Source organism: Oncorhynchus masou, chromosome 17, assembly GCF_036934945.1.
Source record: "Oncorhynchus masou masou isolate Uvic2021 chromosome 17, UVic_Omas_1.1, whole genome shotgun sequence".
In the NCBI taxonomy this organism is placed as follows: Eukaryota; Metazoa; Chordata; class Actinopteri; order Salmoniformes; family Salmonidae; genus Oncorhynchus; species Oncorhynchus masou.
In genome coordinates this window covers 20,166,832-20,194,411 of record NC_088228.1, presented here as the reverse complement: position 1 = coordinate 20,194,411, position 27,580 = coordinate 20,166,832, and the positions used below count along the sequence as shown (strand labels likewise).

General features: G+C 42.4%; 2 protein-coding genes across 3 annotated transcripts in view; both read right to left on the bottom strand.

Moving 5' to 3' along the window:
- LOC135558662 (brefeldin A-inhibited guanine nucleotide-exchange protein 1-like) overlaps positions 1-14,878 on the bottom strand; it is a 29,308-nt gene extending 14,430 nt beyond the window's left edge. The window contains exons 1-12 of the mRNA XM_064992670.1: positions 14,587-14,878; positions 10,997-11,027; positions 9,829-9,985; positions 9,539-9,685; positions 8,784-8,963; positions 7,562-7,847; positions 2,866-2,985; positions 1,820-2,010; positions 1,416-1,549; positions 682-916; positions 446-545; positions 39-178 (exon numbers count right to left, since the gene is read on the bottom strand). Coding sequence (XP_064848742.1) covers positions 39-178; positions 446-545; positions 682-916; positions 1,416-1,549; positions 1,820-2,010; positions 2,866-2,985; positions 7,562-7,847; positions 8,784-8,963; positions 9,539-9,685; positions 9,829-9,985; positions 10,997-11,027; positions 14,587-14,707 — 1,842 coding nt within the window. The 5' untranslated portion in view covers positions 14,708-14,878. The remainder of the gene's footprint in view (positions 1-38; positions 179-445; positions 546-681; positions 917-1,415; positions 1,550-1,819; positions 2,011-2,865; positions 2,986-7,561; positions 7,848-8,783; positions 8,964-9,538; positions 9,686-9,828; positions 9,986-10,996; positions 11,028-14,586) is intronic.
- A 2,085-nt stretch (positions 14,879-16,963) lies between these two features.
- LOC135558660 (solute carrier organic anion transporter family member 5A1-like) overlaps positions 16,964-27,580 on the bottom strand; it is a 34,446-nt gene continuing 23,829 nt past the window's right edge. For both annotated transcript variants that reach the window (XM_064992668.1, XM_064992669.1), the window contains exons 7-10: positions 24,896-25,055; positions 23,617-23,858; positions 22,537-22,601; positions 16,964-21,197 (exon numbers count right to left, since the gene is read on the bottom strand). In XM_064992668.1, the coding sequence (XP_064848740.1) occupies positions 20,725-21,197; positions 22,537-22,601; positions 23,617-23,858; positions 24,896-25,055 (940 nt within the window). In that variant the 3' untranslated portion in view covers positions 16,964-20,724. The remainder of the gene's footprint in view (positions 21,198-22,536; positions 22,602-23,616; positions 23,859-24,895; positions 25,056-27,580) is intronic.

Sequence of the window (27,580 nt, the reverse complement as noted above, 5' to 3'; positions counted from 1 at the left end):
CCTATGGATAGTGAGTGTCCATTGGAAGCATCTCATACCTGAGCAGGTGTGGTGCCAAGCTCATGCCCCACTCTGCCCTGTGCTATCTTCGATAGGTAATTGACCAGCCTCTCAAATATATTAGCAGCGTTCAGGTTACAGTCGTAGTTGACATAGATATCCACCACACTCTGGGCGTCTGTGAGGAGAGGCAAGAGACAGAGGTGAGTGTCTGTCTGTCAAAGCCTCAGTAGTGGGAGGTTGTATCATACCTGGGGGCCGGGGAGACAGACAACCAAAGAGAAAGGAGTACTGCTGCTACCTCGCTCTCCCTTCCAAGGTACATGAACAGAGGAGCAAACTGAAGTGAGGAGCAAACACCAACGTGTTTCAACCCTTCATCGGGGTTTTACAGATAGACAAAGCCCTGGTAGTGTGAAGTATAGTAGACAAACCAGACACCGACCTGCACAGATCCTGGTGAGGCTCTGGATCACCATCCATTTATGATCATAGGAGCTGGTGGACGTCTCCAGGATGTAGAGGAAGATCTCCTTGAAAAACACCTGAGGGAAAAAACTCAGTGATGAAACTCCCCCATATCTGTTAGCAAACCCCTGTCTAAATCATGTTGTAATGATTCAAATGGGAATAGGGTGCCATTTGGGACAGACCCATAATGAATCGAGACAGTTCCAGTACCTCGATTTGCATCTTGAGGTGAGTCTTGAAGTGGGAGAGGAGGGTGAGGAAGATGGAGAGCGAGAGCGAGAAGACCTCTGGGACGGAGGAGACGCCGTTCTTAGACAGCGCCACACACAGGTACTGCTTGATGGCGTTGATGAACATCTCGTTGGTCTTGAAGACGGGCCCCGCGTTCTGCAGGATGGACAGCAGCAGCTGGAGGGACAGCACCTTGGAGCGCAGCTCGTGAGATCTACAGAGACGAGCAGAAAACAACATTTACTTTAAGCATCCACATATAATGCATGTTAAGACTTGCCATGAGCACGTAGATAATGTCATACTATCATCTCATAATGACGCAGACTAATATACAGTGGTCATGCATAGAGCAGGGCTGTTCAATCCTGGTTCTGGAAGGCTGAAACACTTCTGGTTTTCATCCTCTGCTTCTAATCAGGGACTAATTCAGACCTGGGACACCAGGTGAGTGCAATTAACTACCAGGTAGAAACAAAGTGTTCCAGCCATCCAGGACCAGAATTGGACAACCCTGCCATAGAGGGATGGAACATACTATTAGCCTTATTACAAGACATTATAAAACAAGTTATAAAGCTAAGTTATTATATCTGTAGGCTTTAAGTAAAGTTTTAACAAGAGGTTCAATCATACAGTCATTTCCTGTGGCCATATCCTACCGGTCTATTCATACAGTAACTAGGTGTGACAGGGTATGAAGGAGAGCTAACTTAGGATCAGGAGGTCCATCAGACAGTGGCTTCATAGAGAGTTTGCAGAGAGAGCGGAAAACTAAAAAGGCATCCTTCTGGAGGATATGGGAGAACTTAGCAACAGGAGACGAACCACTCGTAGCTCCAGATTCCTTGAAAACAAAACGCACAGATTCATCTGAGATTAACAAAAAAATTAAACATTTTCATATACACAAATGTACATGAATGCACCAAACAGATGTTAAAACTCCATAGACAAAGTATGAATCCCAAATGGCACCCTATTCTCTATATAGTGCACTAATTCTGACCAGGGCCCATAGGGCTGTGGTCTAAAGTAGTGCACTATAAAGAGAATAGGGTGCCATTTAAGATGCATACAACGCGATTCTATGTTGGGGAGCAGTGCAGGTGGGCACCTGAGTGTCGTTGGAGGAGACAGAGATCCTGTCATCTGTCAGTGAGGGGGTGAAGCTGGCAGATATAGGTGTGCCAGGGATACCGTTGGCATGGACGTTCTCTGTGTCGCTGCCCAGCCCGCCCTCCTCCTCCACCGGGACTGGCATATCGTCTACACACTCTGTAGCGCTGCACACACTCTCCCTGCATTCTACACACACACACACACACACACACACACACACACACACACACACACACACACACACACACACACACACACACACACACACACACACACACAGGCAAACAGACATATGCATGTCAACCTCTCCTGGCTCAAAGTGGAGGAGAGATTGACTTCATCATTACTTGTATTTGTGAGAGGTATTGACATGTTGACTGCGCCGAGCTGTCCGTTTGAACTACTGGCACACAGCTCAGACACCCATGCATACCCCACAAGACATGCCACCTGTATCTTCACAATCCCCAAGTCCAGAACAGACTACTGTATGAGGCGCACAGTACTACATAGAGCCATTACTACATGGAACTCTATTCCACATCAAGTAACTGATGCAAGTAGTAGAATTAGATTTAAAAAAGATACAAATACCTCTTCTGGAATAGCGAGACTGTGAAGCAACACAAACAAAGGCACAGAGACATGCAGACACACATACGATAACATACATACACACACGTACACATGGATTATGTGTTGTAGATATGTGGTAGTAGAGTAGTGGCCTGAGTGTACATGCTTAATGTGTTGTGAAATCTGTTGTCAATGTATTGTAATGTTTTTTAAAATTGTATATCTGCCTTAATTTTGCTGGACACCAGGAAGAGTAGCTGCTGCCTTGGAAGCTAAAATAGAACTTAGAATCATCTCAGAAAACATAACTGTGGGGCTAAAATTGTATGATAAAGAATTTCCATTTCAAAATCCATCCACCGGGTGCATGGTCAACAACTTTCTCAAGGAACTAAAGTGAGTACAATTTTCTACAGACAAGACAGATTATATAAGAGTAGAAAGTTAAGAAAATGCCCGTGTTACCTCCAACAACTGTGTTGACAACTTCCTGCAGCATGGTCTGGACCATCTCTTGAGCCTGCTCCTCCTCATTGTTGAATGGTTCTGGCTCAACAACCCCTTCAGCATCTTGCGGAGAAAAACCTAGAGCGATGTAAACACACTTCACCATACTTACTTCAATCAGATTGAGCTGCAATGTAATTACTTTCAAGTTTCAGTAGAGGACAATATCCTGTAGGATTTAAGGGCGGCATGTAGCCTAGTTGTAAGAGCAGTGTGCCGGTAACCGAAAGGTCGCTGGTTCGAATACCCTAGCCGACAAGGTGAAAAATCTGCCGATGGTCCCTTGAGCAAGGCACTTAACTCTAATTTGCTCCAGGAACGCCGTACTACTATGGCTGACCCTGTAAAACAACACATTTCACTGAATATATCTGGTGTGTGTGACAGTAAAATATTTATACCAACAACAAAAAGATGCACAGAAGTCTCTGAGAGAGTTATTTGACCATCACTCCACTACTGCTACCACGGCACAGCTACATGTGTACAAAACATATTAAACCGCAGAAGTCTCTGAGAGAGTTATTTGACCATCACTAAACTACTGCTACCACGGCACAGCTACATGTGTACAAAACATATTAAACCGCAGAAGTCTCTGAGAGAGTTATTTGACCATCACTAAACTACTGCTACCACGGCACAGCTACATGTGTACAAAACATATTAAACCGCAGAAGTCTCTGAGAGAGTTATTTGACCATCACTCCACTACTGCTACCACGGCACAGCTACATGTGTACAAAACATATTAAACCGCAGAAGTCTCTGAGAGAATTATTTGACCATCACTAAACTACTGCTACCACGGCACAGCTACATGTGTACAAAACATATTAAACCGCAGAAGTCTCTGAGAGAGTTATTTGACCATCACTAAACTACTGCTACCACGGCACAGCTACATGTGTACAAAACATATTAAACCGCAGAAGTCTCTGAGAGAGTTATTTGACCATCACTAAACTACTGCTACCACGGCACAGCTACATGTGTACAAAACATATTAAACCGCAGAAGTCTCTGAGAGAGTTATTTGACCATCACTAAACTACTGCTACCACGGCACAGCTACATGTGTACAAAACATATTAAACCGCAGAAGTCTCTGAGAGAGTTATTTGACCATCACTAAACTACTGCTACCACGGCACAGCTACATGTGTACAAAACATATTAAACCGCAGAAGTCTCTGAGAGAGTTATTTGACCATCACTAAACTACTGCTACCACGGCACAGCTACATGTGTACAAAACATATTAAACCGCAGAAGTCTCTGAGAGAGTTATTTGACCATCACTAAACTACTGCTACCACGGCACAGCTACATGTGTACAAAACATATTAAACCGCAGAAGTCTCTGAGAGAGTTATTTGACCATCACTAAACTACTGCTACCACGGCACAGCTACATGTGTACAAAACATATTAAACCGCAGAAGTCTCTGAGAGAGTTATTTGACCATCACTAAACTACTGCTACCACGGCACAACTACATGTGTACAAAACATATTAAACCGCAGAAGTCTCTGAGAGAGTTATTTGACCATCACTAAACTACTGCTACCACGGCACAGCTACATGTGTACAAAACATATTAAACCGCAGAAGTCTCTGAGAGAGTTATTTGACCATCACTCCACTACTGCTACCACGGCACAGCTACATGTGTACAAAACATATTAAACCGCAGAAGTCTCTGAGAGAGTTATTTGACCATCACTCCACTACTGCTACCACGGCACAGCTACAAAACATATTAAACCGCAGAAGTCTCTGAGAGAGATATTTGACCATCACTCCACTACTGCTACCACGGCACAGCTACATGTGTACAAAACATATTAAACCGCAGAAGTCTCTGAGAGAGTTATTTGACCATCACTCCACTACTGCTACCACGGCACAGCTACATGTGTACAAAACATATTAAACCGCAGAAGTCTCTGAGAGAGTTATTTGACCATCACTCCACTACTGCTACCACGGCACAGCTACATGTGTACAAAACATATTAAACCGCAGAAGTCTCTGAGAGAGTTATTTGACCATCACTCCACTACTGCTACCACGGCACAGCTACATGTGTACAAAACATATTAAACCGCAGAAGTCTCTGAGAGAGTTATTTGACCATCACTCCACTACTGCTACCACGGCACAGCTACATGTGTACAAAACATATTAAACCGCAGAAGTCTCTGAGAGAGTTATTTGACCATCACTCCACTACTGCTACCACGGCACAGCTACATGTGTACAAAACATATTAAACCGCAGAAGTCTCTGAAGACCATTTCATTATGTCCAATAAAGGACTTCTGCCTTGTAATACCTTGTAGAGTTTAACTGCCTCTGATCAGGCCAAGGAGTCTAGACTGTACCCCATATTTAGACATCACCTATTTTCTATTAAGTGCACTACTTCTAAGTGCACCACTTCAAAAGTAGAGCACTATAAAGGGAATAGGGTGTCATTTAGAACACAGCCCTTGAATTCTGATGGAAGCTTCCTTCCCGCCATCTAAGAGCTCTATAGCCCTTTACCTTCGTGGTAATTGGGCTGTATAGATAGGGCTAAATTGAAATGTTCCTTACAGAAGAAATATGAAAATAATATGCATAAGCATGGTAGAAATTGAAAGGGACAGTTTGGAGATTATGGGGAAATTATTAGTTGAGAACACAACAGTTCACCTGACAAGGCTGAATTCAAACATTACACTGTTAATTTCATGTACTGTACTTTTCGCCAGTGTTGTAAAAAAATACTTTGAAGTACTACTTAAGTAGTTCTGTACTTTACCATTTATATTCTTGACAACTTTCACTTCACTACATTCCTAAAGGAAATAATGTACTATTTACTTCATACATTTTCCCTGACACCCAAAAGTACTCATCACATTCTGAATGCTTAGCAGGACATGAAAATGGCGCATTTCACGCACTTATCAAGGGAAAATCACCGGACATCACCATGGCCACTGATCTGGTAGACTCTCTAAACATACATGCTTTCATTTGTAAATTACTGTAGGTCAGTGTTGGATTGTGCTCCGTAAACTTTTAAACTTGTGCCGTCTGGTTTGCTTAATATAAGGAATTTGAAATGATTTATACTTTTACTTTTGATACTTAAGTACTATTTGAAACCAAATACTCTGACTTCTACTCAAGCAGTATTTTACTAGAAGACTTTTACTTGAGTCATTTTCTATTAAGGCATCTTTACTTTTACTCAAGTATGACAATTGGGTACTTTTTCCAGGCACTGCTTTTCACCACATTTGTTGATATCGAAATCTGAAAATACTCTGGATACATTCAATAACATGATAAGAATATTCCTGGAAAATGTAGGGTAGGTGCAACATAATACAACAAAATGACAAGGTGCAACATAAGAGGAATAACTGGTGTCTCCAAGTGGCCACACACCTCTCCAAAGTGTGTACACTTCCTAAGTCCTTTCAATGCACTTATGAATCAAAGAAGGGCCTTGAGCTATAAGATGTTTTTATTTTAGCTCTCCTAGCTGTGCCATTGAGGAGAAAACACACTTTTACTGTTGTTGTTTACGCAATTCAAAAAACAGCCCATTATAAATCACAATCTGAGTCAAGTGAGCATCAAATCACAAGGCAATTCAGAGAAAGAGATCATACTTTTGGTGTGCATAGAAAGGGGTGCATTCAGGTGTGTGTTCTGCAGAGAATGTCCTTCCCAATAGACAAACATCGGCTCATTCGCTTTGGAACATGTCATGTCATGTTGTAACTGTACATCAAACAGTGAACAAAAACGTTGACACTGTATATGACATGAGTTTTATGATATGGAAATGTGATGTGCACATGGGTGTATGGCTTGCTTGTATGGCATCAAAGCGGTATTCATTATAATCCTCAACGTCTCATGTTTCAAAATACATTGAGTCATCTTAATTTACAGCAGTACTCTCTATCAGACAAAACATTTTGCCCAATTGCTGGGAGGGATGTGGGCAACCTCTTGTCACGTGTGGTGCTCAAGTTCAGAACGTCGGTCATTCAAAACCCATTCAGAGCTGTGAAGCGCAGAGCCTGAGCTCTGACATAATTTATAGTATGTTATTGTACAGCCACTGCGTTCCAACTTAGGCGCTTATCTGTGACAAAATCTGCCATTTTCAGACTCAGCAGAGAATGTATAGGAATACTAATTCACGTGCATGGATTTTACATCTCCTAATCGAATGCAGTGATGAAGGTGACACACTGAAATATGGAACAGTGATTTCCATAGAGACAGTAGAGTGATTTCCATAGAGACAGTAGAGTGATTTCCATAGAGACAGTAGAGTGATTTCCATAGAGACAGTAGAGTGATTTCCATAGAAACAGTAGAGTGATTTCCATAGAGACAGTAGAGTGATTTCCATAGAGACAGTAGAGTGATTTCCATAGAAACAGTAGAGTGATTTCCATAGAGACAGTAGAGTGATTTCCATAGAGACAGTAGAGTGATTTCCATAGAGACAGTAGAGTGATTTCCATAGAGACAGTAGAGTGATTTCCATAGAGACAGTAGAGTGATTTCCATAGAGACAGTAGAGTGATTTCCATAGAGACAGTAGAGTGATTTCCATAGAGAGAGAGAGAGACTTACCCTGTGCAGCAGCAGCAGTAGCTTGGTCCGCCTCCGTCTGCTCATTCTCAGCACTGCAGAACACAGAACCATTCTCAGGCTCCAGGTCCCCGCAAGTGTTCTGCTCAGGCATCTGGGTGGCCTCCTCCTGAGGTGGGGGTGAGGCGGTGTGCTGCTCCTGTTTAGGGGAGGCAGGGGGCTCCAGATGAGGGGAGGCAGGAGGCTCCTGCCCCTGTTGGCTGACTGGTGACGGCTGCAGATGCTGCTGTCTCAGACGCTCCTTCTCCATCTGTCTGGCCTCCTGGAGCTGGTGAAACGAGGGAACATTCACTTAATGCATAGCCTTAGACGGCACAAAACATAACCACAGGCCAAACCATTTTAGACCATGCACTGTCAAGCCAAGCACTAAAACATCACTGGGTATCATTTGATTTTCTTTCATGGTGTCTGGTATACAGGTCAATATAAGGAAACCAATCACAATGTTGGTACTAAGCACATACATTGTTTTCTGAATCCAGTGTCTTCAAGTCGTAAATGATAAACAATGTTACATTCTTGATTTCTGACTGGCATTGTGAGATTAGGTTTAAATGAACTCAACGGGCTGCCAAGTGGTGATGTCACAGCTCATAAAAGGTCAAAGCATTCAGTGCAACAATGCAAACACTGACCATGGCAACATACTTTAGGGAATGCTATACTGTATCTCTTTAATGCAGGGGGCTTAGTCAGGGTTGGTTCCCTGGTCGGGTCAGCAGCCAGCTGATAGGCAGGCCTGCGCGTCTCTACTGGAAAGAAAATCCCACTTGGCAAAGATAGCAGAGAGACGAGTCATGCCAAGATGCACACACATCCAGAAGAAAGTTCATATATCATCAGCCACTTCAACACCAAGCAGCGGAACGCAACGCACTTCCCTGCTGCAAGCTGTACCTGACGCACCTGCTTTCTGGACGACCCAGAACAATTTATCCTGTGATTTGAATGCTAGATATCACCGGAGAGTTTAAATAAACTTGAAAAAATCTATAATTATGTTCCAGATTCTTTTCCATTGATGCCGTAATCATAGAAATATAATTACTGGAATGGGAAAAGGCCCTCAGACTACACTTATGGGTACACTCAATATGGCCGCTGGTCCACCCGTCATGGCACATTGACTTGAATGGGGATACCTGTTCTAGTCATTCCTTTTCTATGGCCCAATTATGACAGAGCGAGAGAGAGCGCTTACTGCTTGGTTCTCCATACGTGCAAAGATAACATTGAGCATCTGTGTGAGGGTGGCCTTGGCCGTGGTCTGGTTGATGAGGTTCTTGCTGGCCAGGTAGATGTTGTAGCAAGTCCTGACAGCCTGCAGCACTGTGCCCTCGTGGATTTCGATGTGTTGAGAGGTCACCGATGTCAGCAGAGCCTGCAGAGTGACAGCACCCATTGAAATAGAATGCTTTACTCCAATGGGTACACCCTAAATTACTGCTAGTATACCCATTACGGCATCATTGACTTGAATGGGGACACCCATTCTACTTCTATGGCACTGAATTAACAATCACTACCGCTCACAGTTAACAAGATATGCTTTTTATGACCAAACACAAAACATTATAACAACATGAGAATGTCCATTTTCAATCATTCCTATCATTAACAAATCAATTATGGTTGCCTCCTGTCTCTAAAATCATGATTTTGATGCTATTGCTTAGTGGGCAGTAATATTGAACAGTAAAAACCAATAACTGAGCATTACGTCCTCTATGTATCTGCCAAATGTTAGATTGACCAGTTTGGCACAACCTTGAGGAGGGCCTGAACACACCATTGATGTATGTTATCTGCTCAGTGGCGAGACGACAGAAAGACAGGCAGACACAGGCCAGTCAGGCCTGACACAGGATTAACACTGAGGGGAGTAGAGGAGAGGCAGGCTGGGGCTGGTGTGTCTTTCACACACAGTGTGGAGGAGAGGAAGAGAGGAGCTCATACCTTTATAATTTGTAGCTGAACACCTTGGTCTGTCTGAGGGCCTTGAAAGCAGCCACATATGGTCTCGATGATTCTATCGATCAACCTCTTACCAGGCGTGGTGTTGTCTGGTGCGTTTCCAGTGAGGTGGCCATAAGCAATGAGTTTCTGGAGAAAGAAAGGTCAGATTAACCCTCAATGGTGCATGTCTTGAACATGCACCATGCATGCATGTCTTGGACGTGTGTATGTGTATTTGGGTGGGTATGCATGTGTGCACGTCCATGCGTGTAGTGTAACCTACCACTGACCTGTAAACAATCTAATGATGTGATGACAATGCGAGGACATTTGGACTGGCAGGCTAACTCAAATGGCAGGAAGTACTTGTCTGCTTCAATGATGGAATCCTTGGACTTGACCGGTGGTAGGGTACTGGAATCAGCATTGCTGTCTCCAGGAGGGGGACTGGGGGGGGGGGGGGGGGGGGGGCACACAGTGGCAACTAAATGGTTAAAACATTAGGCCAAACAACATGTCTGAGGAACTCAACCACCTAACATTGGACATTTGTGCCTCAGTGAGCAATGGCAAACTGGTTACAGGGGTAGGGAGGAAAACAGGGGAGGGGTACCAGTGTCTGCTAGGTGGACAATGACACAAACACAATAGCTGCATTCCAATTCTTTACCCTTCTCCAGAAGTTTGCACTTGAACACACCCTACTGCCAATGCTTACATCAATCCAATGCTTTTAAATGCATGAGGGGAGATGTACGAGTGAACACATTTTGGGAGAAAGGTAGAGAATCAGGATGTATCCAATGTCAGTTACAGTAGCTGGGGGAGCCAGTCTACGGAGTCAATATTTGTATCACACTTCTCGTTTCAGCTCCATACACCCTCCCTCTCATTTCCTCAAACATTAATTCGGTTGGCAATGAAGCAGATCAGCCAAAACTTTAATTGCATATTATTGCAGACTCGAGAGGCGTTCATCTCCCCAAAGAATATTTGTTTTTGTCAATAAATGTAAAAAAGTGTCTTGTTTTTAACATTGAGTGAGAAGTGATGAAAGCTTTATAGACTGCTGTGCTACAGTGTGTGTGGGTGTGTCCCAAATGGCACCATTTTCCCTATGGGTCCTGATCAAAAGTTGCGTACTATATAGGGGGTAGAGTTTAATTTGGGAATCACATTGTGTCTGGTCAGTGTTCCAGCCTGGGGCCTGGTGACTTGGACATGTGAGAGCTCAGGTGTGACGGGATGAAACCTCCACACAGAAGCCAACAGGAGATGTGCGGGTCACTGAGCTGCACTGAACTTTGGGCCTGTCTGGCTTACCAACCAACAACATATTCAGAAAGGAAGATTGTTGTTCTCAGGAGCCAAGAGAAGGAGACACATCAAAACAACCATTATTTACTACAGACATTTCAAACATACACACGCACACACTACATCTCATAGTAAACCCACCTCAGCTTCTCTGTTTCTTCTTTAATTTCCTCTGAAAACAGGAAGAGAGAAAAAATTAACCAAATAGCTTTGATATTGGCCCTGCATGGCCTGTGTAATGCTGTACATCAACAGCCAATGTTATATGGCAGCAGTAGAGGGTTTCATTACATGAAGGCATGGGCACTTTGTCAAATTAGCCGATGTCCTCCACGACTATACATTCCTGCACTTGACCTTCATAGAAGATCCTGCCAAATTGAATACTCCATACAGATATTGATGTCCGCTGGCAATACAATTACAGTTGAGATGCTCTATGAACAGGACAGAAAACATCCAATACCGTAATATAATTTCTCTTCATAGGAGCTACTGTCCATTTTATGATTACTTCATGAGTCATGATGAGATCATCACCAATGGCCTCATTATCGGTGACATCATCACCCCTGGCCTCTACCGACCAGGGTTGTATTCATTAGTGCACACAGTAGCAAAACATTTTGCAAAAATTAAAAAAGAAAACAAGAGTATCTTGTTGGACAAATTCAGGTAGGTCCATCCCTGTTCTGGTTGGTTTTCTTGTGTTTGGTGTCTAGCGAATACTATCGAGACCTGTAGGATGGAGATCACTCTGGGCCAGATAAATAATAAGAGCAACACTGTGGGACCAGATACAGAGATAACCTCCCCTCCATCATCATCATCATTATTTAGACTACAATGGAACGGGAGGCACTGACCACTCAACAGTGTACCAGACACAATCAATACAGAATGAAGATGAACTAAATAACAAACCTAGTGTTTGGTGGAATTCAGAAGAAACAAATGCACCCCATGACATGTCAACCCGAAAGGCAATCTGTAAACAATCTAAGAAAGTATTTTTTTAATCAATCTTTTTTTCACCAAAACATACACCACATTTGACCCTAAAAACCATTCACTCCAAGTTAAGAGGCAGCAGATCATCCAGACGTTTAATGCAGCTAATTAAACATTTGGGTATCGGTGGAGCCAGTGAAGGAGAGGTTGGGGTCATGGTCATCATCCACCTGGTTTCATCTTGGATGGCAGTATACTTCTAAGCAATGGCACATGTTAGGCCGGCTGCTTACATAGCTGACAGTGAAGTTGTGTGCATAAGACATGCAAGTCTATGTACTTGTCATACTGATTCATTCGTGAGCAAATGGTATTTGGTTTTGACAAACTGGCTTTTCTGTTCTGGAATTACTTTCATAGCACAGCTGAAAGTTTACCCTATGTATAGAAGTCCATATTATAAGATTAACTCATTTGGTAAGATACTGTCTAACAAACAACCTACACATTCTCTCCATTCCCCTATAGATTTCTTCCTTAAACAAAACACAAGAAACCATTTGGTGCATCTAGTGTTGTATAAGTGTGTTCCAGATGTTTACCATGCTTAGAAGCATAGACATTGAATTTTTAGAACCGGCCCCACCCATTGCAGACCCATTGAATTTAATAGATACGGCCGCTCTAGTAATTATGTTTCTAAGACAAAATATACATATAAAACGCAACATGTAAAGTGTTGGTCCCATATTTCATGAGCTGAAATAAAATATCCCCAACATTTTACATAAGCACAAAAAGCTTACTTCTCTAAAAAGTTGTTTACATCCCTGTTAGTGAGCATTTCTCCTTTGACAAGATTTGAATGTCATTTATTGAACCTTGATTTAAGATAATCCATCCACCTGACAGGTGTGGCATATCAAGAAGCTGATTAAACAGCAGGGTCATTACACAGGTGCATCTTGTGCTGGGGAAAATAAAAAGCCACTCTTAAATGTGCAGTTTTGTCACACAACACAATGCCATAGATGTATCTAGTTGAGGGACCATGCAATTGGCATGCTGACTGCAGGAATGTCCACCAGAGCTGTTGCCAGAGAATTTAATGTTCAATTGTACACCATAAACTGCCTCCAAAGTCATTTTAGAGAAGTTGGCAGTATGTCCAACCAGTCACACTACCGCAGTCCACGTGTAACCATGCCAGCCCAGGATCTGCACATTCGGCTTCTCACCTGAGACCAGCCACCCAGACAGCTGATGAAACTGTTGGTTTGCACAACTGAATAATTTATGCACAAACTGTCGTAAACCGTCTCAGGGAAGCTCATCTGCATGATCGTTGTCCTCAACAGGGTCTTGACCTGATTTCAGTTCAGTGTGGTATTTTTATGGGCAAATGCTCACCTTTGATGGCCACTGACACACTGGAGAAGTTTTGCTCTTCAAAGATGAATCCCAGGTTCAAATGTACCGGGCAGATGACAGACAGTCTGTATGTCTTTTTTTAAGGTATCTGTGACAAACGGATGCATATCTGTATTCCCAGTCTTGTGAAATCCCTAGATTAGGGCCTAATGAATTTATTTAAATTAACTGATTTCCTTGTATGAACTGTAACTCAGTAAAATCTTTGAAATTGTTGCATGATACCTTTATATTTTTGTTCAGTGTATATGCAATTGCATTTTATTTATTGTTGTCAACGGCTGGCAAGCATAAACCTCCTGGCACGGGATGTTTTTCAGCACTACCATAGACTTACTTCAAGGAATTATGGATCAGAACTTTCTGTGGACAGTTCACTACTTGGGACATTTTGGGGATCATAGCCTATTTAGACTATTACGACTAGAGACCAAAATCGTGGACACAATTTGTGGGTTAGTGGTGCACCCACACATAAGTATAGTGCAATACTTTTGACCAGGGCCCATAGGGTTCTGGGTAAAAGTAGTGTACTTTATAGGGAATGTGGTGCCATTTGGGATACATACCTTATCTAGTGTTGTTATGCAAACTCTTGTCCCATTGCCACAGTCCGGCCCACAGTACCCTTGAGCCACATCATTTACTGTAATGTTGTTGTCTGTCTCCACAGGGTGGGACCAAACTCTCAGTGGATAATTGCATCAATTGCTAATGTTAATCCTGAATTAAGATAATGTAATATAATATATTTTTACCATGTTTCCTCTCCCTAAAAAATTACAACAAAATCTATACAAATCTTTGTATCTGTGTGAATCTGCCTATTTATAAACAATGAATCTGCCAATGTAATCACTGTCAACATTGTTAAAGCAATGATGGTAGCATACAAATAGCCTTGCGCTGATCAAAATGGAAAACTCATTATTTAGTTATTCGTAACTAAACACGCCGTCTTTGGAAGGCACGGGGTAATTACGGGATACTGGTGTGGTCACAATGGAGTGGACCACCCCTCTCACACCTGCGCCCTCTCCCAGGCTACACCCCAGACGACAACAAGCATACATATATATCCTAACAAACTAGATAACTGGTATTGATCACGCTTGATTTTGTTTTCGGCCCAGTATTTGAATCGAATCCCGATTCTGCAGCGATTTAAAAGCAATACTTGTTTTGAACGCAGCCCATATTGAGAACGTTACTACAATGAACGAATTGCAACGATGTATCCAAGCACTTCATGCATCGAACCGAGTCATTGGTGCAGTAGCACGATGTGTGTAACCTATGACAAATGATGATGACACCCCAAACTTACACATTGCCACAATATAACTTACCTAGTGCCACCTCACAGGCTTTGCGCAACTGGGAATGGTGAGCTTTTTTCACCTCCTTATCGGCTAAAATCTTCTCCAGTGCTCGGTTTAAAAACATGTTTCTCGTTTTACTCTCATACATGATGTGATGGAACTGTATTCAAATCTGCTGCCCCGTGGACAGAATAGTGTTGTTATAGTCTTATTTTTTTAGAGAGAGTAACATTGGAGCACTAAGAAAAAACATAAAAATATCCTTTATTCCAGAAAGGAAATCCCACCGATTTCTGTCAGCAACCTGTCAGCGCCATGTTGAAAGGAAGTAACGTCATTCCGTCAGCAATGAAATCTTGTTTCTGCCGGTTGGGGGGGGGGGTTACTCCTATGCCATTGCTTTACATTGGGTCATTCCACATAGCTCTATCACAGAGGGTTAGTTATAAAACATCTTTGTCTATATGCTGCTGACTGAGGCAAATCCCCCGACGCTGGCTATACGGTTTTGGAAACATTTGGAACTTAACTTTCATATGAGCAAGACCTTTATAAACAAAACAGAGCTTCTGGATTGTAATTCAAATGGAGCCAGCAGTGGTCCATACCTTCAGTTGAGAACCCAAGAGGTGGACTGGCTGTAAGCCCCTGGGTACCCCTTGGGTTCTCAAGAGCTAGGGACAACTTTTGCACCACTGTGGATCACCAATGTCCAGTTTGATCAATGTTCCAACATTAAGTTTCACTGTATTATATCCAGAAAAACAGCATATATTACACATTTACACACTGTCCAAAGACAACTGCCTTGAAAGCCCATACAGTTTAAATCATCTATCAAATAAAATACAACTCCCATTAAATAGAAGATTAAAGAAATAATTCACCCAAATGCAGTGCTTGACTTGGACTGAAATAGGTGCTTGTACTAGATTCAGGTGCCAGTACTGTTTATATTTAGGTGCAGGAGCTCCACAATACTTATGATCTAATATTCTACAAGGGGAACGAACTCAAGCAGTGGAAAATTTGAGGTGCCGGTGAGCTCCTGCCCAAGTCAAGCACTGCCCGAATGACAAAATGCTTTCCTCTCTTCTGGCAGCAATTAGAGCTATGGATCAGTTTGACTAGGATTCTACCAACTTTGCTTAACTCTTCAGGCAACATATAGTTTGATTGGTAGAATATATTTATGTTCTGTTTTTTTGGTCAACATTTCAGTTGTTTGTAAAAGTTGAGAGAAAATAAGTTGTAGTTACTAAAATAGGCTGTATCATTTGATTCATAGAAGATATTTATTTTCTGATTTCAATTTTGAATAGCATAAAAGTAGACTAAGACTTCTGGATGCCCTACGTTTCTGTATAATTTCTTGGAAAAGTTGTCAAAATGAACTGATGTGTCATAAGTTACATTGTTGGCCTCCTGAGCGGCACAGCGGTCTGCATCGCAGTGCAAAATGCCCTGGGTTCGATCCCGTGCTGTATCACAACCGGCATGATCGGGAGTCCCATAGGGAGGTGCACAATTGGCCCAGCGTTGTCCGGGTTAGTGGAGGGTTTGTCCCGCGTTGCTTAACTTTGCTCATTGCGCTCTAGTGACTCCTTGTGGCGGGCCGGGTGCCTGCAGGCTGATCTTGGTCGTCAGTTTAACGGTGTTTCCTCCGACACATTGGTGAGGCTGGCTTATGAATTAAGCGGGTGGGTGTTAAGAAGCGGGGTTTGGCGGGTCATGTTTCGGAGGACGCATGACTCGACCTTCACCTTCCGAGCCCATCGGAGAGTTGCAGCGATGAGACAAGATCTAAATGAGGGAGAAAAAGGAGGGTAAAAATAAAAGTTACTTTGTTTACAGTGAATAGAATGTTAGAAGTTAACAGTTGAAGCTTTAGAATGTTGAATAAATCCCATTAAAGTGAATAGAGATGGACAAAGACACAAAAAGTAATAGTTTAAAAAGTATACGTTATCAAAAGGTTGTATACACATCTCAATCCTGACCGGTCTGCACTTTAGGTGTGAATGATGTTTCTAGCTTAAACAGTATACAAGTTCTAAAGAATAATACTACTTACAATATTTAAATTTGTGACTACATTTGAAAGCCCCATTATAAATGTATCATTCATCATTACATGCTTAGCTGTCAGGGTCAATGGAAGAAGACAGCCCACAGTCCCAGACAGTGTGTAGATTCCAAATGGTACCGTATATCCTACCTATATACTGCACTACTTTTGGAGGGTCCACGGGTCAAAAAGTAGTGCATTGTGTAGGGATTAGGTTACCATTTGGGACTCGTGACCAGCTTCAATCATGACAAAATGTTATCTTTATTACCTGGTCCAACAAGCTCTTCAGGCTTTTTGTTGCATCAGTCAAAAATCACATTTCAATACACAGGATTGGTTTATTTTTCACATTTTTATTGACAGAGGTCAAGTATCCAAGGCATTTGTAAACAGTGTGTCCGCAAACAATTTACAATTTTCATCCTATGATGATGTTGACCATATAATTGAGGCATTAACTTGTCATTAAACACTAATTTGAATTGAAATAAATACAATACTGACAAAGAAGATACAAGTACAATCTACCTGAAATAGTCTAATCGTAGCATCCAGGTCAAGTCCTCGTTTTATGCCACATACAATGACAGCACTAGACAAGGAGGTAACAGAGAGCTTCTCGCTCCAGAGGAACAGTAGGTTTGAGGATGAGTATCACAAGATTACTGGAATTCTGCAGCAAACATCCTGGTACTGTAGGTACAGGTTGAAAAGGTCTATTGATGGCAGCAAGTAAACAAAAAGCCCTAGAGTTAAATTCTTCAGTCAGTCAGTCATATCATTTAGTGTCATTACTTGAAGTCAAGAGCATTTCAGAATCTCCAAATAAAAAAATGGCATAAAAGGTTAAATAAACACTGACAGATTAATCCATCTCAACGAGTAGGAAAAGTAGGCACTGAAACATAACATAATGTAGCCTTTCACTAACATTGGATTCAATAACACTAAAGTTAGCATCCTTGATTCAAAATGTAGCTAGAAATATAATATATTTGCCCCCAAATGCGCACTACATACACTGCATTTCATGTGAAAGAAGACGTAATGGTTGACTAAGAATTGTGATTTCTATCCTTTAGTGTATTTTTCCACTGAGTACTGAAAATTATTATTACATCAATTAGCCTGTCTGTCACTACTATTGGCAGATACATGGTCATCTAGAATAACATTGCAATGTCAGTTTAATCATTTAAAAATTACTTAATCATTCAGTTATAAAGAGCTCTGGTAACTTTCCATATTAAAATCGGCAAAATCTTATATACTGAACAAAAATACAAAACGCAACATGTAATGTGTCGGTCCCATGTTTCATGGGCTGAAATAACATCACAGAAATGTTCCATATGCACAAAAAGCTTCTCTCTCAAATGTTGTGCACATATTCGTTTACATCCCTGTTAGTGAGCATTTCTCCTTTGTCAAAATAATCCATCCACCTTACAGATGTGGCATATCAAGAAGCTGATTAAACAGCATGATCATTACCCAGGTGCACCCTGTGCTGGGGACAGTAAAAGACCAACCGGCCTAACAAGTTAAAGGAGCGTGCAATTGACATGCTGACTGCAGGAATGTCCACCACAGCTGTTGCCAGAGAATTGGATGTTAATTTCTCTACCATAAGATGCCTCCAATGTCATTTTAGAGAATTTGGCAGTACCTCCGACCAGCCTCACAACCACGTGTAACCACGCCGGCCCAGGACGTCCACATTCGGCTTCTACACCTGCGGACTCGTCTGAAACCAGCCATCCGGGCAGCTGATGAAACCGAGAAGTATGGGTCTGTAATAACGCCCTTTCATGGGGAAAAAAACTCATTCTGACTGGCTGGGCCTGGCTCCCCAGTGGGTGGGCCTATTCCCTCCCAGGCTAACCCATAGCTGTGCCCCTGCCCAGTCATGTTAAATCTATAGATTAGGGCATAATTAATTTATTTAAGTTGACCAATTTCCTTATATGAACTGTAACTCAGTAAAATCGTTGAAATTGTTGCATGTTTTTATTTTTTACTTGAGTTTATTTAGTCAATATTTTCTTAACCAACAGTTCAAGAAATGGAGTTAAGGGCTCGTAAGTAAGTATGTGACTAAATCTGATTTTCGTTTGTTGCGTTTATATTTTAGTTCAGTATAATATCCCAAAGGCAACACAAATCAGAGCTTTTAATGCTATTAACTCTAACCCAACTGCCACATTGTATCATGTAAGTGCTGTCCCAACTGCCCAAACTCAACATAAGTACATAGAAAAACACAATTTAACTCCAAACATTAAAGTGTTAGATTGAACTGAAAATGTTGATTATTCCACCAAATAATTGCCTAGTTATTTCACTTTGGAAAACACTAGTTTAATTTGTCTTTCTACAATATTGCTTACTACATCTGACCAGCAGGTGTCCTCAAACACCCTGCAAAACTAACAGCAATACATACTTGAATATTGCATGTTACACCCACAAGCTACCTGAATGTTTCAACAATCTTGTTGCCCTCCAGCTCATGGGCCTTCTGTATCAAGTCTTAAAGTAGAAGTGGTGATCTAGAATCAGGTCCCCCCCCCCCCATCCATGTAATCTTATTGATTACTGAGCAGTGGGAGTTTAGTAACTCACAGCCCTAAACTCGACTTAGCACTGTTTAAACAATTAGTCTGACTTAGTTTGAGTTTGTAAAGTGGCTGTTCCACTGGATGTCAGAAGGTGAATTCACCAATTTGTAAGTCGCTCTGGATAAGAGCGTCTGCTAAATGATTTAAATGTAAATGTAAATGTTAGTAAAAAAGGGTTACACCAAAAAACAAAATAACCTCAGAAACCATGATTGACATCACCGACAGTGATTCAGTAGCACATGCTGTATGGTAGACATACTGAGTAGTTGAACTTTATACTAATTCCCTAAAGAGTATTGTTTAAAAATTATAATGTGGCTCGGTTACACAGTGCATGGGAGAAGTTGCTCTACTGGTATATGCATTACATTTATAAATCCATACCTTTTACTCATGCTTGGTGTGGTACAGACAGACTGAACTAAACTGATAGACTCCTAGGCTTCGCTCAAAAGTGAGGTGAAGTCTGACAGGCCACTAAAATACTGACAATAACTTAGGTGAAAGAGTGGTGTGTGGTTTAGCTGATCATTGGAAGCACAGCAGTCTCTTGGCACCAGCAACAATGGTCTGGACTTCTCCATCAGAGCCAGCAGGGGGTCTGGTTGGTTAAAACATTGTATGCATGCCAAATGGAACCGTATTCCCCATGTAGTGCACTACTTTTGACCAAAGGCATATGAGAACTTGTCAAATGTATTGCACTATATATTAGGGAATATTAGGGAACCTATACTAGGGAGTAGTAGGGAACCATTTAGGTTGCAAGCCAACTATCTGAACTACAACTACAGCAAGGGAAGTATGTGGGCCTGTCTATGAGGTTGCCACAGAATACAGGAGAAGTACCACCAATTCCAAATGTTTCAATAATATCCTTTCCAAGTCAACCAGTCATTACATGCAGGTATGGGGCAATGCTGAATGACGTTTGCACATTGTATGGGAAGGGAAGGCAACACTCACTGTGTGCCTTTAATACTGCTAGCCATTGTATAATAGGGCAAAAAGACCTTGCATAGTACAGGATTTAGTTGTGCTAGCCGGCCAAGCTTCTTACCTCATCCCGCTGAGGTCTCAGAATTAACAATAAAACTGAGCAATGAAGAATATTATTCATGCCATTTTCACATAGCACCATCCCATAATACCATCATTAAGATCACACTTGCAATTTTCTAAAGAAATGATATGCAGGGAAATAAACATTCACTTCCATGATGAAAACAAAAAAGCAAACTAACATACTAGGCAGAAGGAAGAGGAGATTAGCTAAGTCGAGGTACCCATCCCAGTGTCTTCCTGTATACGTGTTTGACCAACCGCTGACTGTTTGAGTGACATCCAGTGCCTGTGTGTGTGTTTACACATTATAATACTATACAAGTGAGAACCAGAATGAGAAAGGTACACAGTGCAGACTGTGGCTAGCAGGGAGGGCTGGAGATTGTTGGAAACAACACCCAGCACTCAAATACGGGCAGACACCTGTTCCAGAGAGCGAGTGGGAGGGCGAGGGGCCGGCGGGGTTATTGCTTTCAGGCTCTTCAGGCTGTTTCCCGGGCAGCTCTGGCTGCTGAGTCCCCTGTTGAGGATGGGGATGATGGGATGTTCGTTGCGTGGTATATTTACGGGACAGGAGCGGGTACGGGCGTGCCCCTTGTGACCCCCGGCGTGGCAGATGAGGTCGCTGACCGTGTCCATGGGCGAGAGGTGTTTCAGCCAGCGCTCCAGACGCTCTTCCTTGTACTTGATGGAGTACCAAGTGAGGAAGATGAAGATGAAGCCAATGAACTTGAGGCTGGCAGCCAGGCCGAAGTAGACGAAGCGGAAGGAAGTGACGTCGTACTCCCAGCAGGAGCCGTGGACACCACAGTCCTGCTGCCACAGCATACAGGTGGTGTCGATCACCGCCCCAAAGTAGATGGGAGTAGGGATATAGGCTGGGGAGAGAGGAGAGGAACAGTTAGAACACAGCAGAAGTAAGTTTGGTGTAGAGATGTCGGGATGTAGGCTGAGGGGAAGGAAGAACATCTTTCAGGGCAAGAAGCCAAACACATTCCCATTTCAAAAACCTAATATCTTCAGCCTAATTACAGTAAGTTTTGAACTTGATCTTGAGATATTTAATAATCAGCAATTAGGGCTGCTAAGAGATTTTAAAAAATGTAGCTAGATGATCGCAGAGGTTTCTGTATACATTTATTTGAGAAATTGTTCAAATTTGACCATATTTAAAAGCGGTTCAATTTAGAACTCATTCCATTGGGCAGTAGGTGTAATATATTTTAATTATAGGGTTAGGAAACAAAATAAAAACTCAGCTTGGTCCGATATAAAATAAGGTAAAATACCATACAGCTCGGGCTCCAGAGTAGCGCAGTGATCTAAGGCACTGCATCACAGTGATAGTGGCGTCACTACAGACCCTGGTTCGATCCTGGGCTGTATCATAACCGGCCGTGATCGGAAGTCCCATATGGTGGTGCACAATTGGCCCAGTGTTGTCTGGGTTAGGGGAGGGTTTGGCCAGGGTGGGCCATCATTGTAAATAATAATTTGTTATTTTCTTAACTGACTTTTCTAGTTAAATAAATAAAAGGTTAAAAAAATAAACAAACAAATATTAGATCTAGCCTTGGCTAGTTCTTATCCATGTCCAACATGAACTCGTCACAAGCTGCTACTACAATAGAGTTGGGATAATTTGTTTTCATCTTTTGAAATGAGATCTACAACAAAAACTGTAGCTATATGGAATGGAAGTTATTTTCTGATTAAAATAATTGTGTTGAATCTAGGAGGCATTAAGCCATGGCATTGTAAACATTCTTGTTTGGTTAGCATAACTAATGTTAACATAACTGGCTAGCTACTTCTGTGCAAATTATGTTTTTGCAGTTTTCCTTCTACTTTGTTGCTGAGTGCAGAGTGGATGGTTTAAGCATCACAACAGACACCACCTCCAGTGTTTACCCTACATTCATTTAACAGCAGTGGACCAACATTCCAAAGTGAAAGGTGTGATAAAAAAATCGAAAAAGTTAACACATTAACTTTGACCTATCACCAATACACGTCTCAAAATGCAGAGAATATTTTTAAATTCCTTTTCCTCTTAGTAATACTCTGACAGGAAATGAGTCTTCCCAAATGACATTCCCCTTTAACTACTCCTCATGTACAGAGTCAGATCACACTTAACTAAAACAAACAACCTCTCAGAATGGCACATGACTGTATTCAGTGTATTTCCCTGGTTAGCCAAGCTGCATCCCTCACCAAGGGTCCTGAGGAGAACAAACTGCACCCCAAGTGCAAAGGGTCTCTCCTGCTCTTCTACTGACCTAGAGAGAAAAAAAGGGTTGAAACCGTGAAGAGAAGAGTGCTCACAATACAACTACTACTTCACACAACTTCTTGTTTGTGTATTTTGTTTTGTACCGGGATGGGTCCATACCTCAACCCTTACAAAATAGGTGCGTCTATACAGTGCAACCAGACAGTAATTAGACCCCTTGACCTTTTCCACATTTTGTTAAGTTACAGCCTTCTAAAATGGATGCAATAGTCCCCAGAGAATCTCGTTTCTCATGGTATGAGAGTCCTTTGGGTGCCTTTTGGCAAACTCCAAGCGGGCTGTCGTGGCCTTTTACTGAAGAGTGGCTTCTGTCTGATTGGTGAAGGACTTCAGAGATGGTAGGTTCTCCCATCTCCAAAAGAGGAACTCTGTCAGAGTGATCATCGGGTTGTTGATCACCTCCATGAACAAGGCCCTTCTTCCTCGATTGCTCAGTATGGCCGGGCGGCCAGGTCTAGGAAGAGTCTTGGTGGTTCCAAACTTCTTCCATTTAAGAATGATGGAGGCTACTCTGTTCTTGGGGACCTTCAATGCTGCAGACATTTTTTGTTAACCTTCCCCAGATCTGCGCCTCGACATAATCCTGTCCTGGAGCGCTATGGATAATTCCTTTGACCTCATGGCTTGGTTTTTGCTCTGACATGCACCGTCAACTGTGGGAATTTATATAGACAGGTGTGTGCCTTTCCAAATCATGTCCAATCAATTTAATTTACCACAGGCGGACTTCAATAAAGTTGTAGAAACATCTCACGGATGATCAATGGAAACATGATGCACCTGAGCTCAATTTCAGAGGGTCTGAATACTTATGTAAATAAGTTATGTTGTTGTTATATTTTTGCTTTGTCATTATGGAGTATTGTGTGTAGATTGCTGAGGAACAAAATGTATTTAAATCAATTTTAGAATAAGGCTGTAACGTAACAAAATGTGGAAAAAGTGAATGGGTCTGAATACTATCCGAATGCACTGCAAGTGTGCTTTCTTTTGGTCTATACCTGAGAGTGACGATAATGGCGGAGGGCTGAGCGCAGGCGGTGATGAGTGTGACGATGAAGAGGAAGATGAGGAAGGGGATGAGTGTGCTGCAGGTGCGGTCACATTTCCCAGACACTGCGTAGCCGTTCTCATTCAGGTAGGTCTTGACGATGACCAGCTGCAGCTGGTTGCCCTGGCCGTTGGAGGAGGGGGTGATGACCTGTCTGCTCTGGACACACGCACAGTCTGCGTAGTTCCGGATCTGAGAAAGGGAGGGACACAAAGCATCACACTCAGCTCATCTTATTGTACTATAGATGTGAACGTCGAGGGAGCAACTGTGCGTACTACTAGGATAGTGTTATTCAAGTACTACCAATGTGGGCTGTACACTGTAAATAGATGCTTCACGAATATTTGTTCTATTAACAGTTAGTGTGACAACCCTCCCACTCTGTCTGCTGTATTGCTCTTGTTTTCCTTATGCCGGAGGGCGGAGCCGGGAGGGTTGTCAGCAACATGGAACACCTGTTTGTTTTGGCACCTTTCAACACCCCGCATTATCACATTTATGCATGCAAAAACTCACTTTCACTACAGATTACCGATTACACACACATTGTATTTAGTTTACTTTATTTAATAAATATATTTTGTTATTCCTCGTCTCCATGTTGTCTCCCTTTTGTTTACGAACTTCGAGCCGGTTCGTGACAGTTAGCAGTTAGCTATAACTAGGGCCTAACAGTGTAGTTTTTCCTGGTCACGATGGCCAAGAAGAACTCCTGGCCTTAGCTTTAATGCTCTCACACACACATATAACTCCGAATGTTGATCTGCCGATCGTTCAGCTCACTGTGTTTTAGGGACCACCCGTTGTGGACATCTCACTGTGTTTTAGGGACCACCCGTTGTGGACATCTCACTGTGTTTTAGGGACCACCCGTTGTGGACATCTCACTGTGTTTTAGGGACCACCCGTTGTGGACATCTCACTGTGTTTTAGGGACCACCCGTTGTGGACATCTCACTGCCGTCATTTTTCACTAGATTCCACGCGTAAAATCGGTGAGCACTTGGTTTGCAAACTACGTTCAGAGGTGCTAAGTACTCTTGGCCAGCAAACACTATTGATGTGTCTGAGCCCTTAGGGTTAGCTTTAGGTTGCAAAGTTGTGTAACTTTCCCCAAATTCTCAGAAATCCTATTTGGAATATTTCTGGAAGGGAATAAGTAGGAAATCCAGGAAAACCTGGTTACCATTAAGTTAACATTTTGCAACCCTACTGTCGTGACTCACTCCTTTGCTGTCGTTGCCCACACTGCTACAGCCTGCCAGGCAGGGGTTAAAGTACGTGATGCCATCAGAACCACAGACCGGCGCATACTCATGGATCTTACAGCCACAGTTCACGTTACACCCTCCAGTCAGGTTACGATGGGTCATGGTCAGAGTAGGACTGAGGAGAGGGAGAGAGATATATTATTTATAGAGACAGTATAGGGAAGGAGAGGGAGATGAAGGGGGAGAGTATAGGAAGAGGGAGATCGAGAAAGGGAGAGGGATGAAGAGACCAAAATACCCTTAGAGGAAAATGTCCATCACAGCTTTATCCGAAGACTGATTAAACATAATATTAAGTCAGAATATATCTTACCGTGCTGCTATTCAAATCGGCACATTTACACTGACATTTCCCAGAACAAGGGCACTTATACAGTGGGGCAAAAAAGTATTTAGTCAGTCACCAATTGTGCAAGTTCTCCCACTTAAAAAAGATGAGGCCTGTAATTTTCATCATAGGTACACTTCAACTATGACAGACAAAATGAGAAGAAATAAAATCCAGAAAATCACATTGTAGGATTTTTTTATGAATTTATTTGCAAATTATGGTGGAAAAATAAGTATTTGGTCACCTACAAACAAGCAAGATTTCTGGCTCACACAGACCTGTAACAACTTCTTTAAGAGGCTCCTCTGTCCTCCACTCGTTAGCTGTATTATTGGCACCTGTTTGAACTTGTATAAAACACCTGTCCACAACCTCAAACAGTCACACTCCAAATTCCACTATGGCCAAGACCAAAGAGCTGTCAAAGGCCACCAGAAACAAAATTGTAGACCTGCACCAGGCTGGGAAGACTGAATATGCAATAGATAAGCAGCTTGGTTTGAAGAAATCAACTGTGGGAGCAATTATTAGGAAATGGAAGACATACAAGACCACTGATAATATCCCTCAATCTGGGGCTCCACGCAAGATCTCACCCCGTGGGGTCAAAATGATCACAAGAACGGTGAGCAAAAATCCCAGAACCACACAGGGGGGACCTAGTGAATGACCTGCAGAGAGCTGGGAACAAAGTAACAAAGCCTACCATCAGTAACACACTACGCCGCCAGGGACTCAAATCCTGCATTGCCAGACGTGTCCCCCTGCTTAAGCCAGTACATGTCCAGGCCCGTCTGAAGTTTGCTAGAGAGCATTTGGATGAACCAGAAGAAGATTGGGAGAATGTCATATGGTCAGTTGAAACCAAAATAGAACTTTTTGGTAAAAACTCAACTCATCATGTTTGGAGGACAAAGAATGCTGAGTTGCATCCAAAGAACACCATACCTACTGTGAAGCATGGGGGTGGAAACATCATGCTTTGGGGCTGTTTTTCTGCAAAGGGACCAGGACGACTGATCCGTGTAATGGAAAGAATGAATGGGGCCATGTATCGTGAGATTGAGTGAAAACCTCCTTCCATCAGCAAGGGCATTGAAGATGAAACGTGGCTGGGTCTTTCAGCATGACAATGATCCCAAACACACCGCCCGGGCAACGAAGGAGTGGCTTCGTAAGAAGCATTTCAAGGTCCTGGAGTGGCCTAGCCAGTCTCCAGATCTCAACCCGATAGAAAATCTTTGGAGGGAGTTGAAAGTCCGTGTTAACCAGCAACAGCCCCAAAACATCACTGCTCGAGAGGAGATCTGCATGGAGGAATGGGCCAAAATACCAGCAACAGTGTGTGAAAACCTTGTGAAGACTTACAGAAAACGTTTGATCACTGTCATTGCCAACAAAGGGTATATAACAAAGTATTGAGAAACTTTTGTTCTTGACCAAATACTTATTTTCCATCATAATTTGCAAATTAATTCATTAAAAATCCTACAATGTGATTTTCTTGATTTTTCCCCCCTCATTTTGTCTGTCATAATTGAAGTGTACTTATGATGAAAATTACAGGCCTCATCTTTTTAAGTGGGAGAACTTGCACAATTGGTGGCTGTCTAAATACTTTTTTGCCCCACTGTATCTGCAATTGTTGTATCAGGGAGGGATGAACAAATCAATTGGATCAGGAACAAATGGGTCTTAGTCAAAAGTAGTGCACTAAATGGGAATAGGGTGGCATTTGGGATGCACAGTGGCTGGACATAAGAGAGGAGACAAGTCCCCAGGACTGCAGAAAAGATTTCCCTTCTAGATCGAGCCCCACCGATAAATCGGTTCACGGATATTAAAATCGTCTGATACTAGCCTTTCATTGAGATATTTGTGTCAATCTTTATTCAACAGATAAAGTGTGGGTATTATATGCATATAATAAACTAATCTGCGGTCATTTTTTTTAATGTTAACTGTTTGCCTGAAGAGGGCGCTCTACCAGCTGCTCATTGAACATCATTCAGATCTAGGTCACAATGTGAGAGAGACGAGGCATGGTGGTTTGAGTATGAGCAGCTTGCCACAGCCAGCGGATTTGAATAAGTAAATAATCTAAATGTATACGTCACCAAGCAAGCAGGCCTGTCCTCAGCACATTCTCACTTAGTTCATGTAAGCGAGCCAGGAAGGTAGTTGGCACATGTTGCAAGCTAGCAAGCTAAGCTAACACTGAACTGGTGCCAAAGTGAACACTCGTCCTTGATACAAAAAGAACACTGTAGTGGAAGTCCAGTAGCAGGAGAGGATGGAACTACATGAAA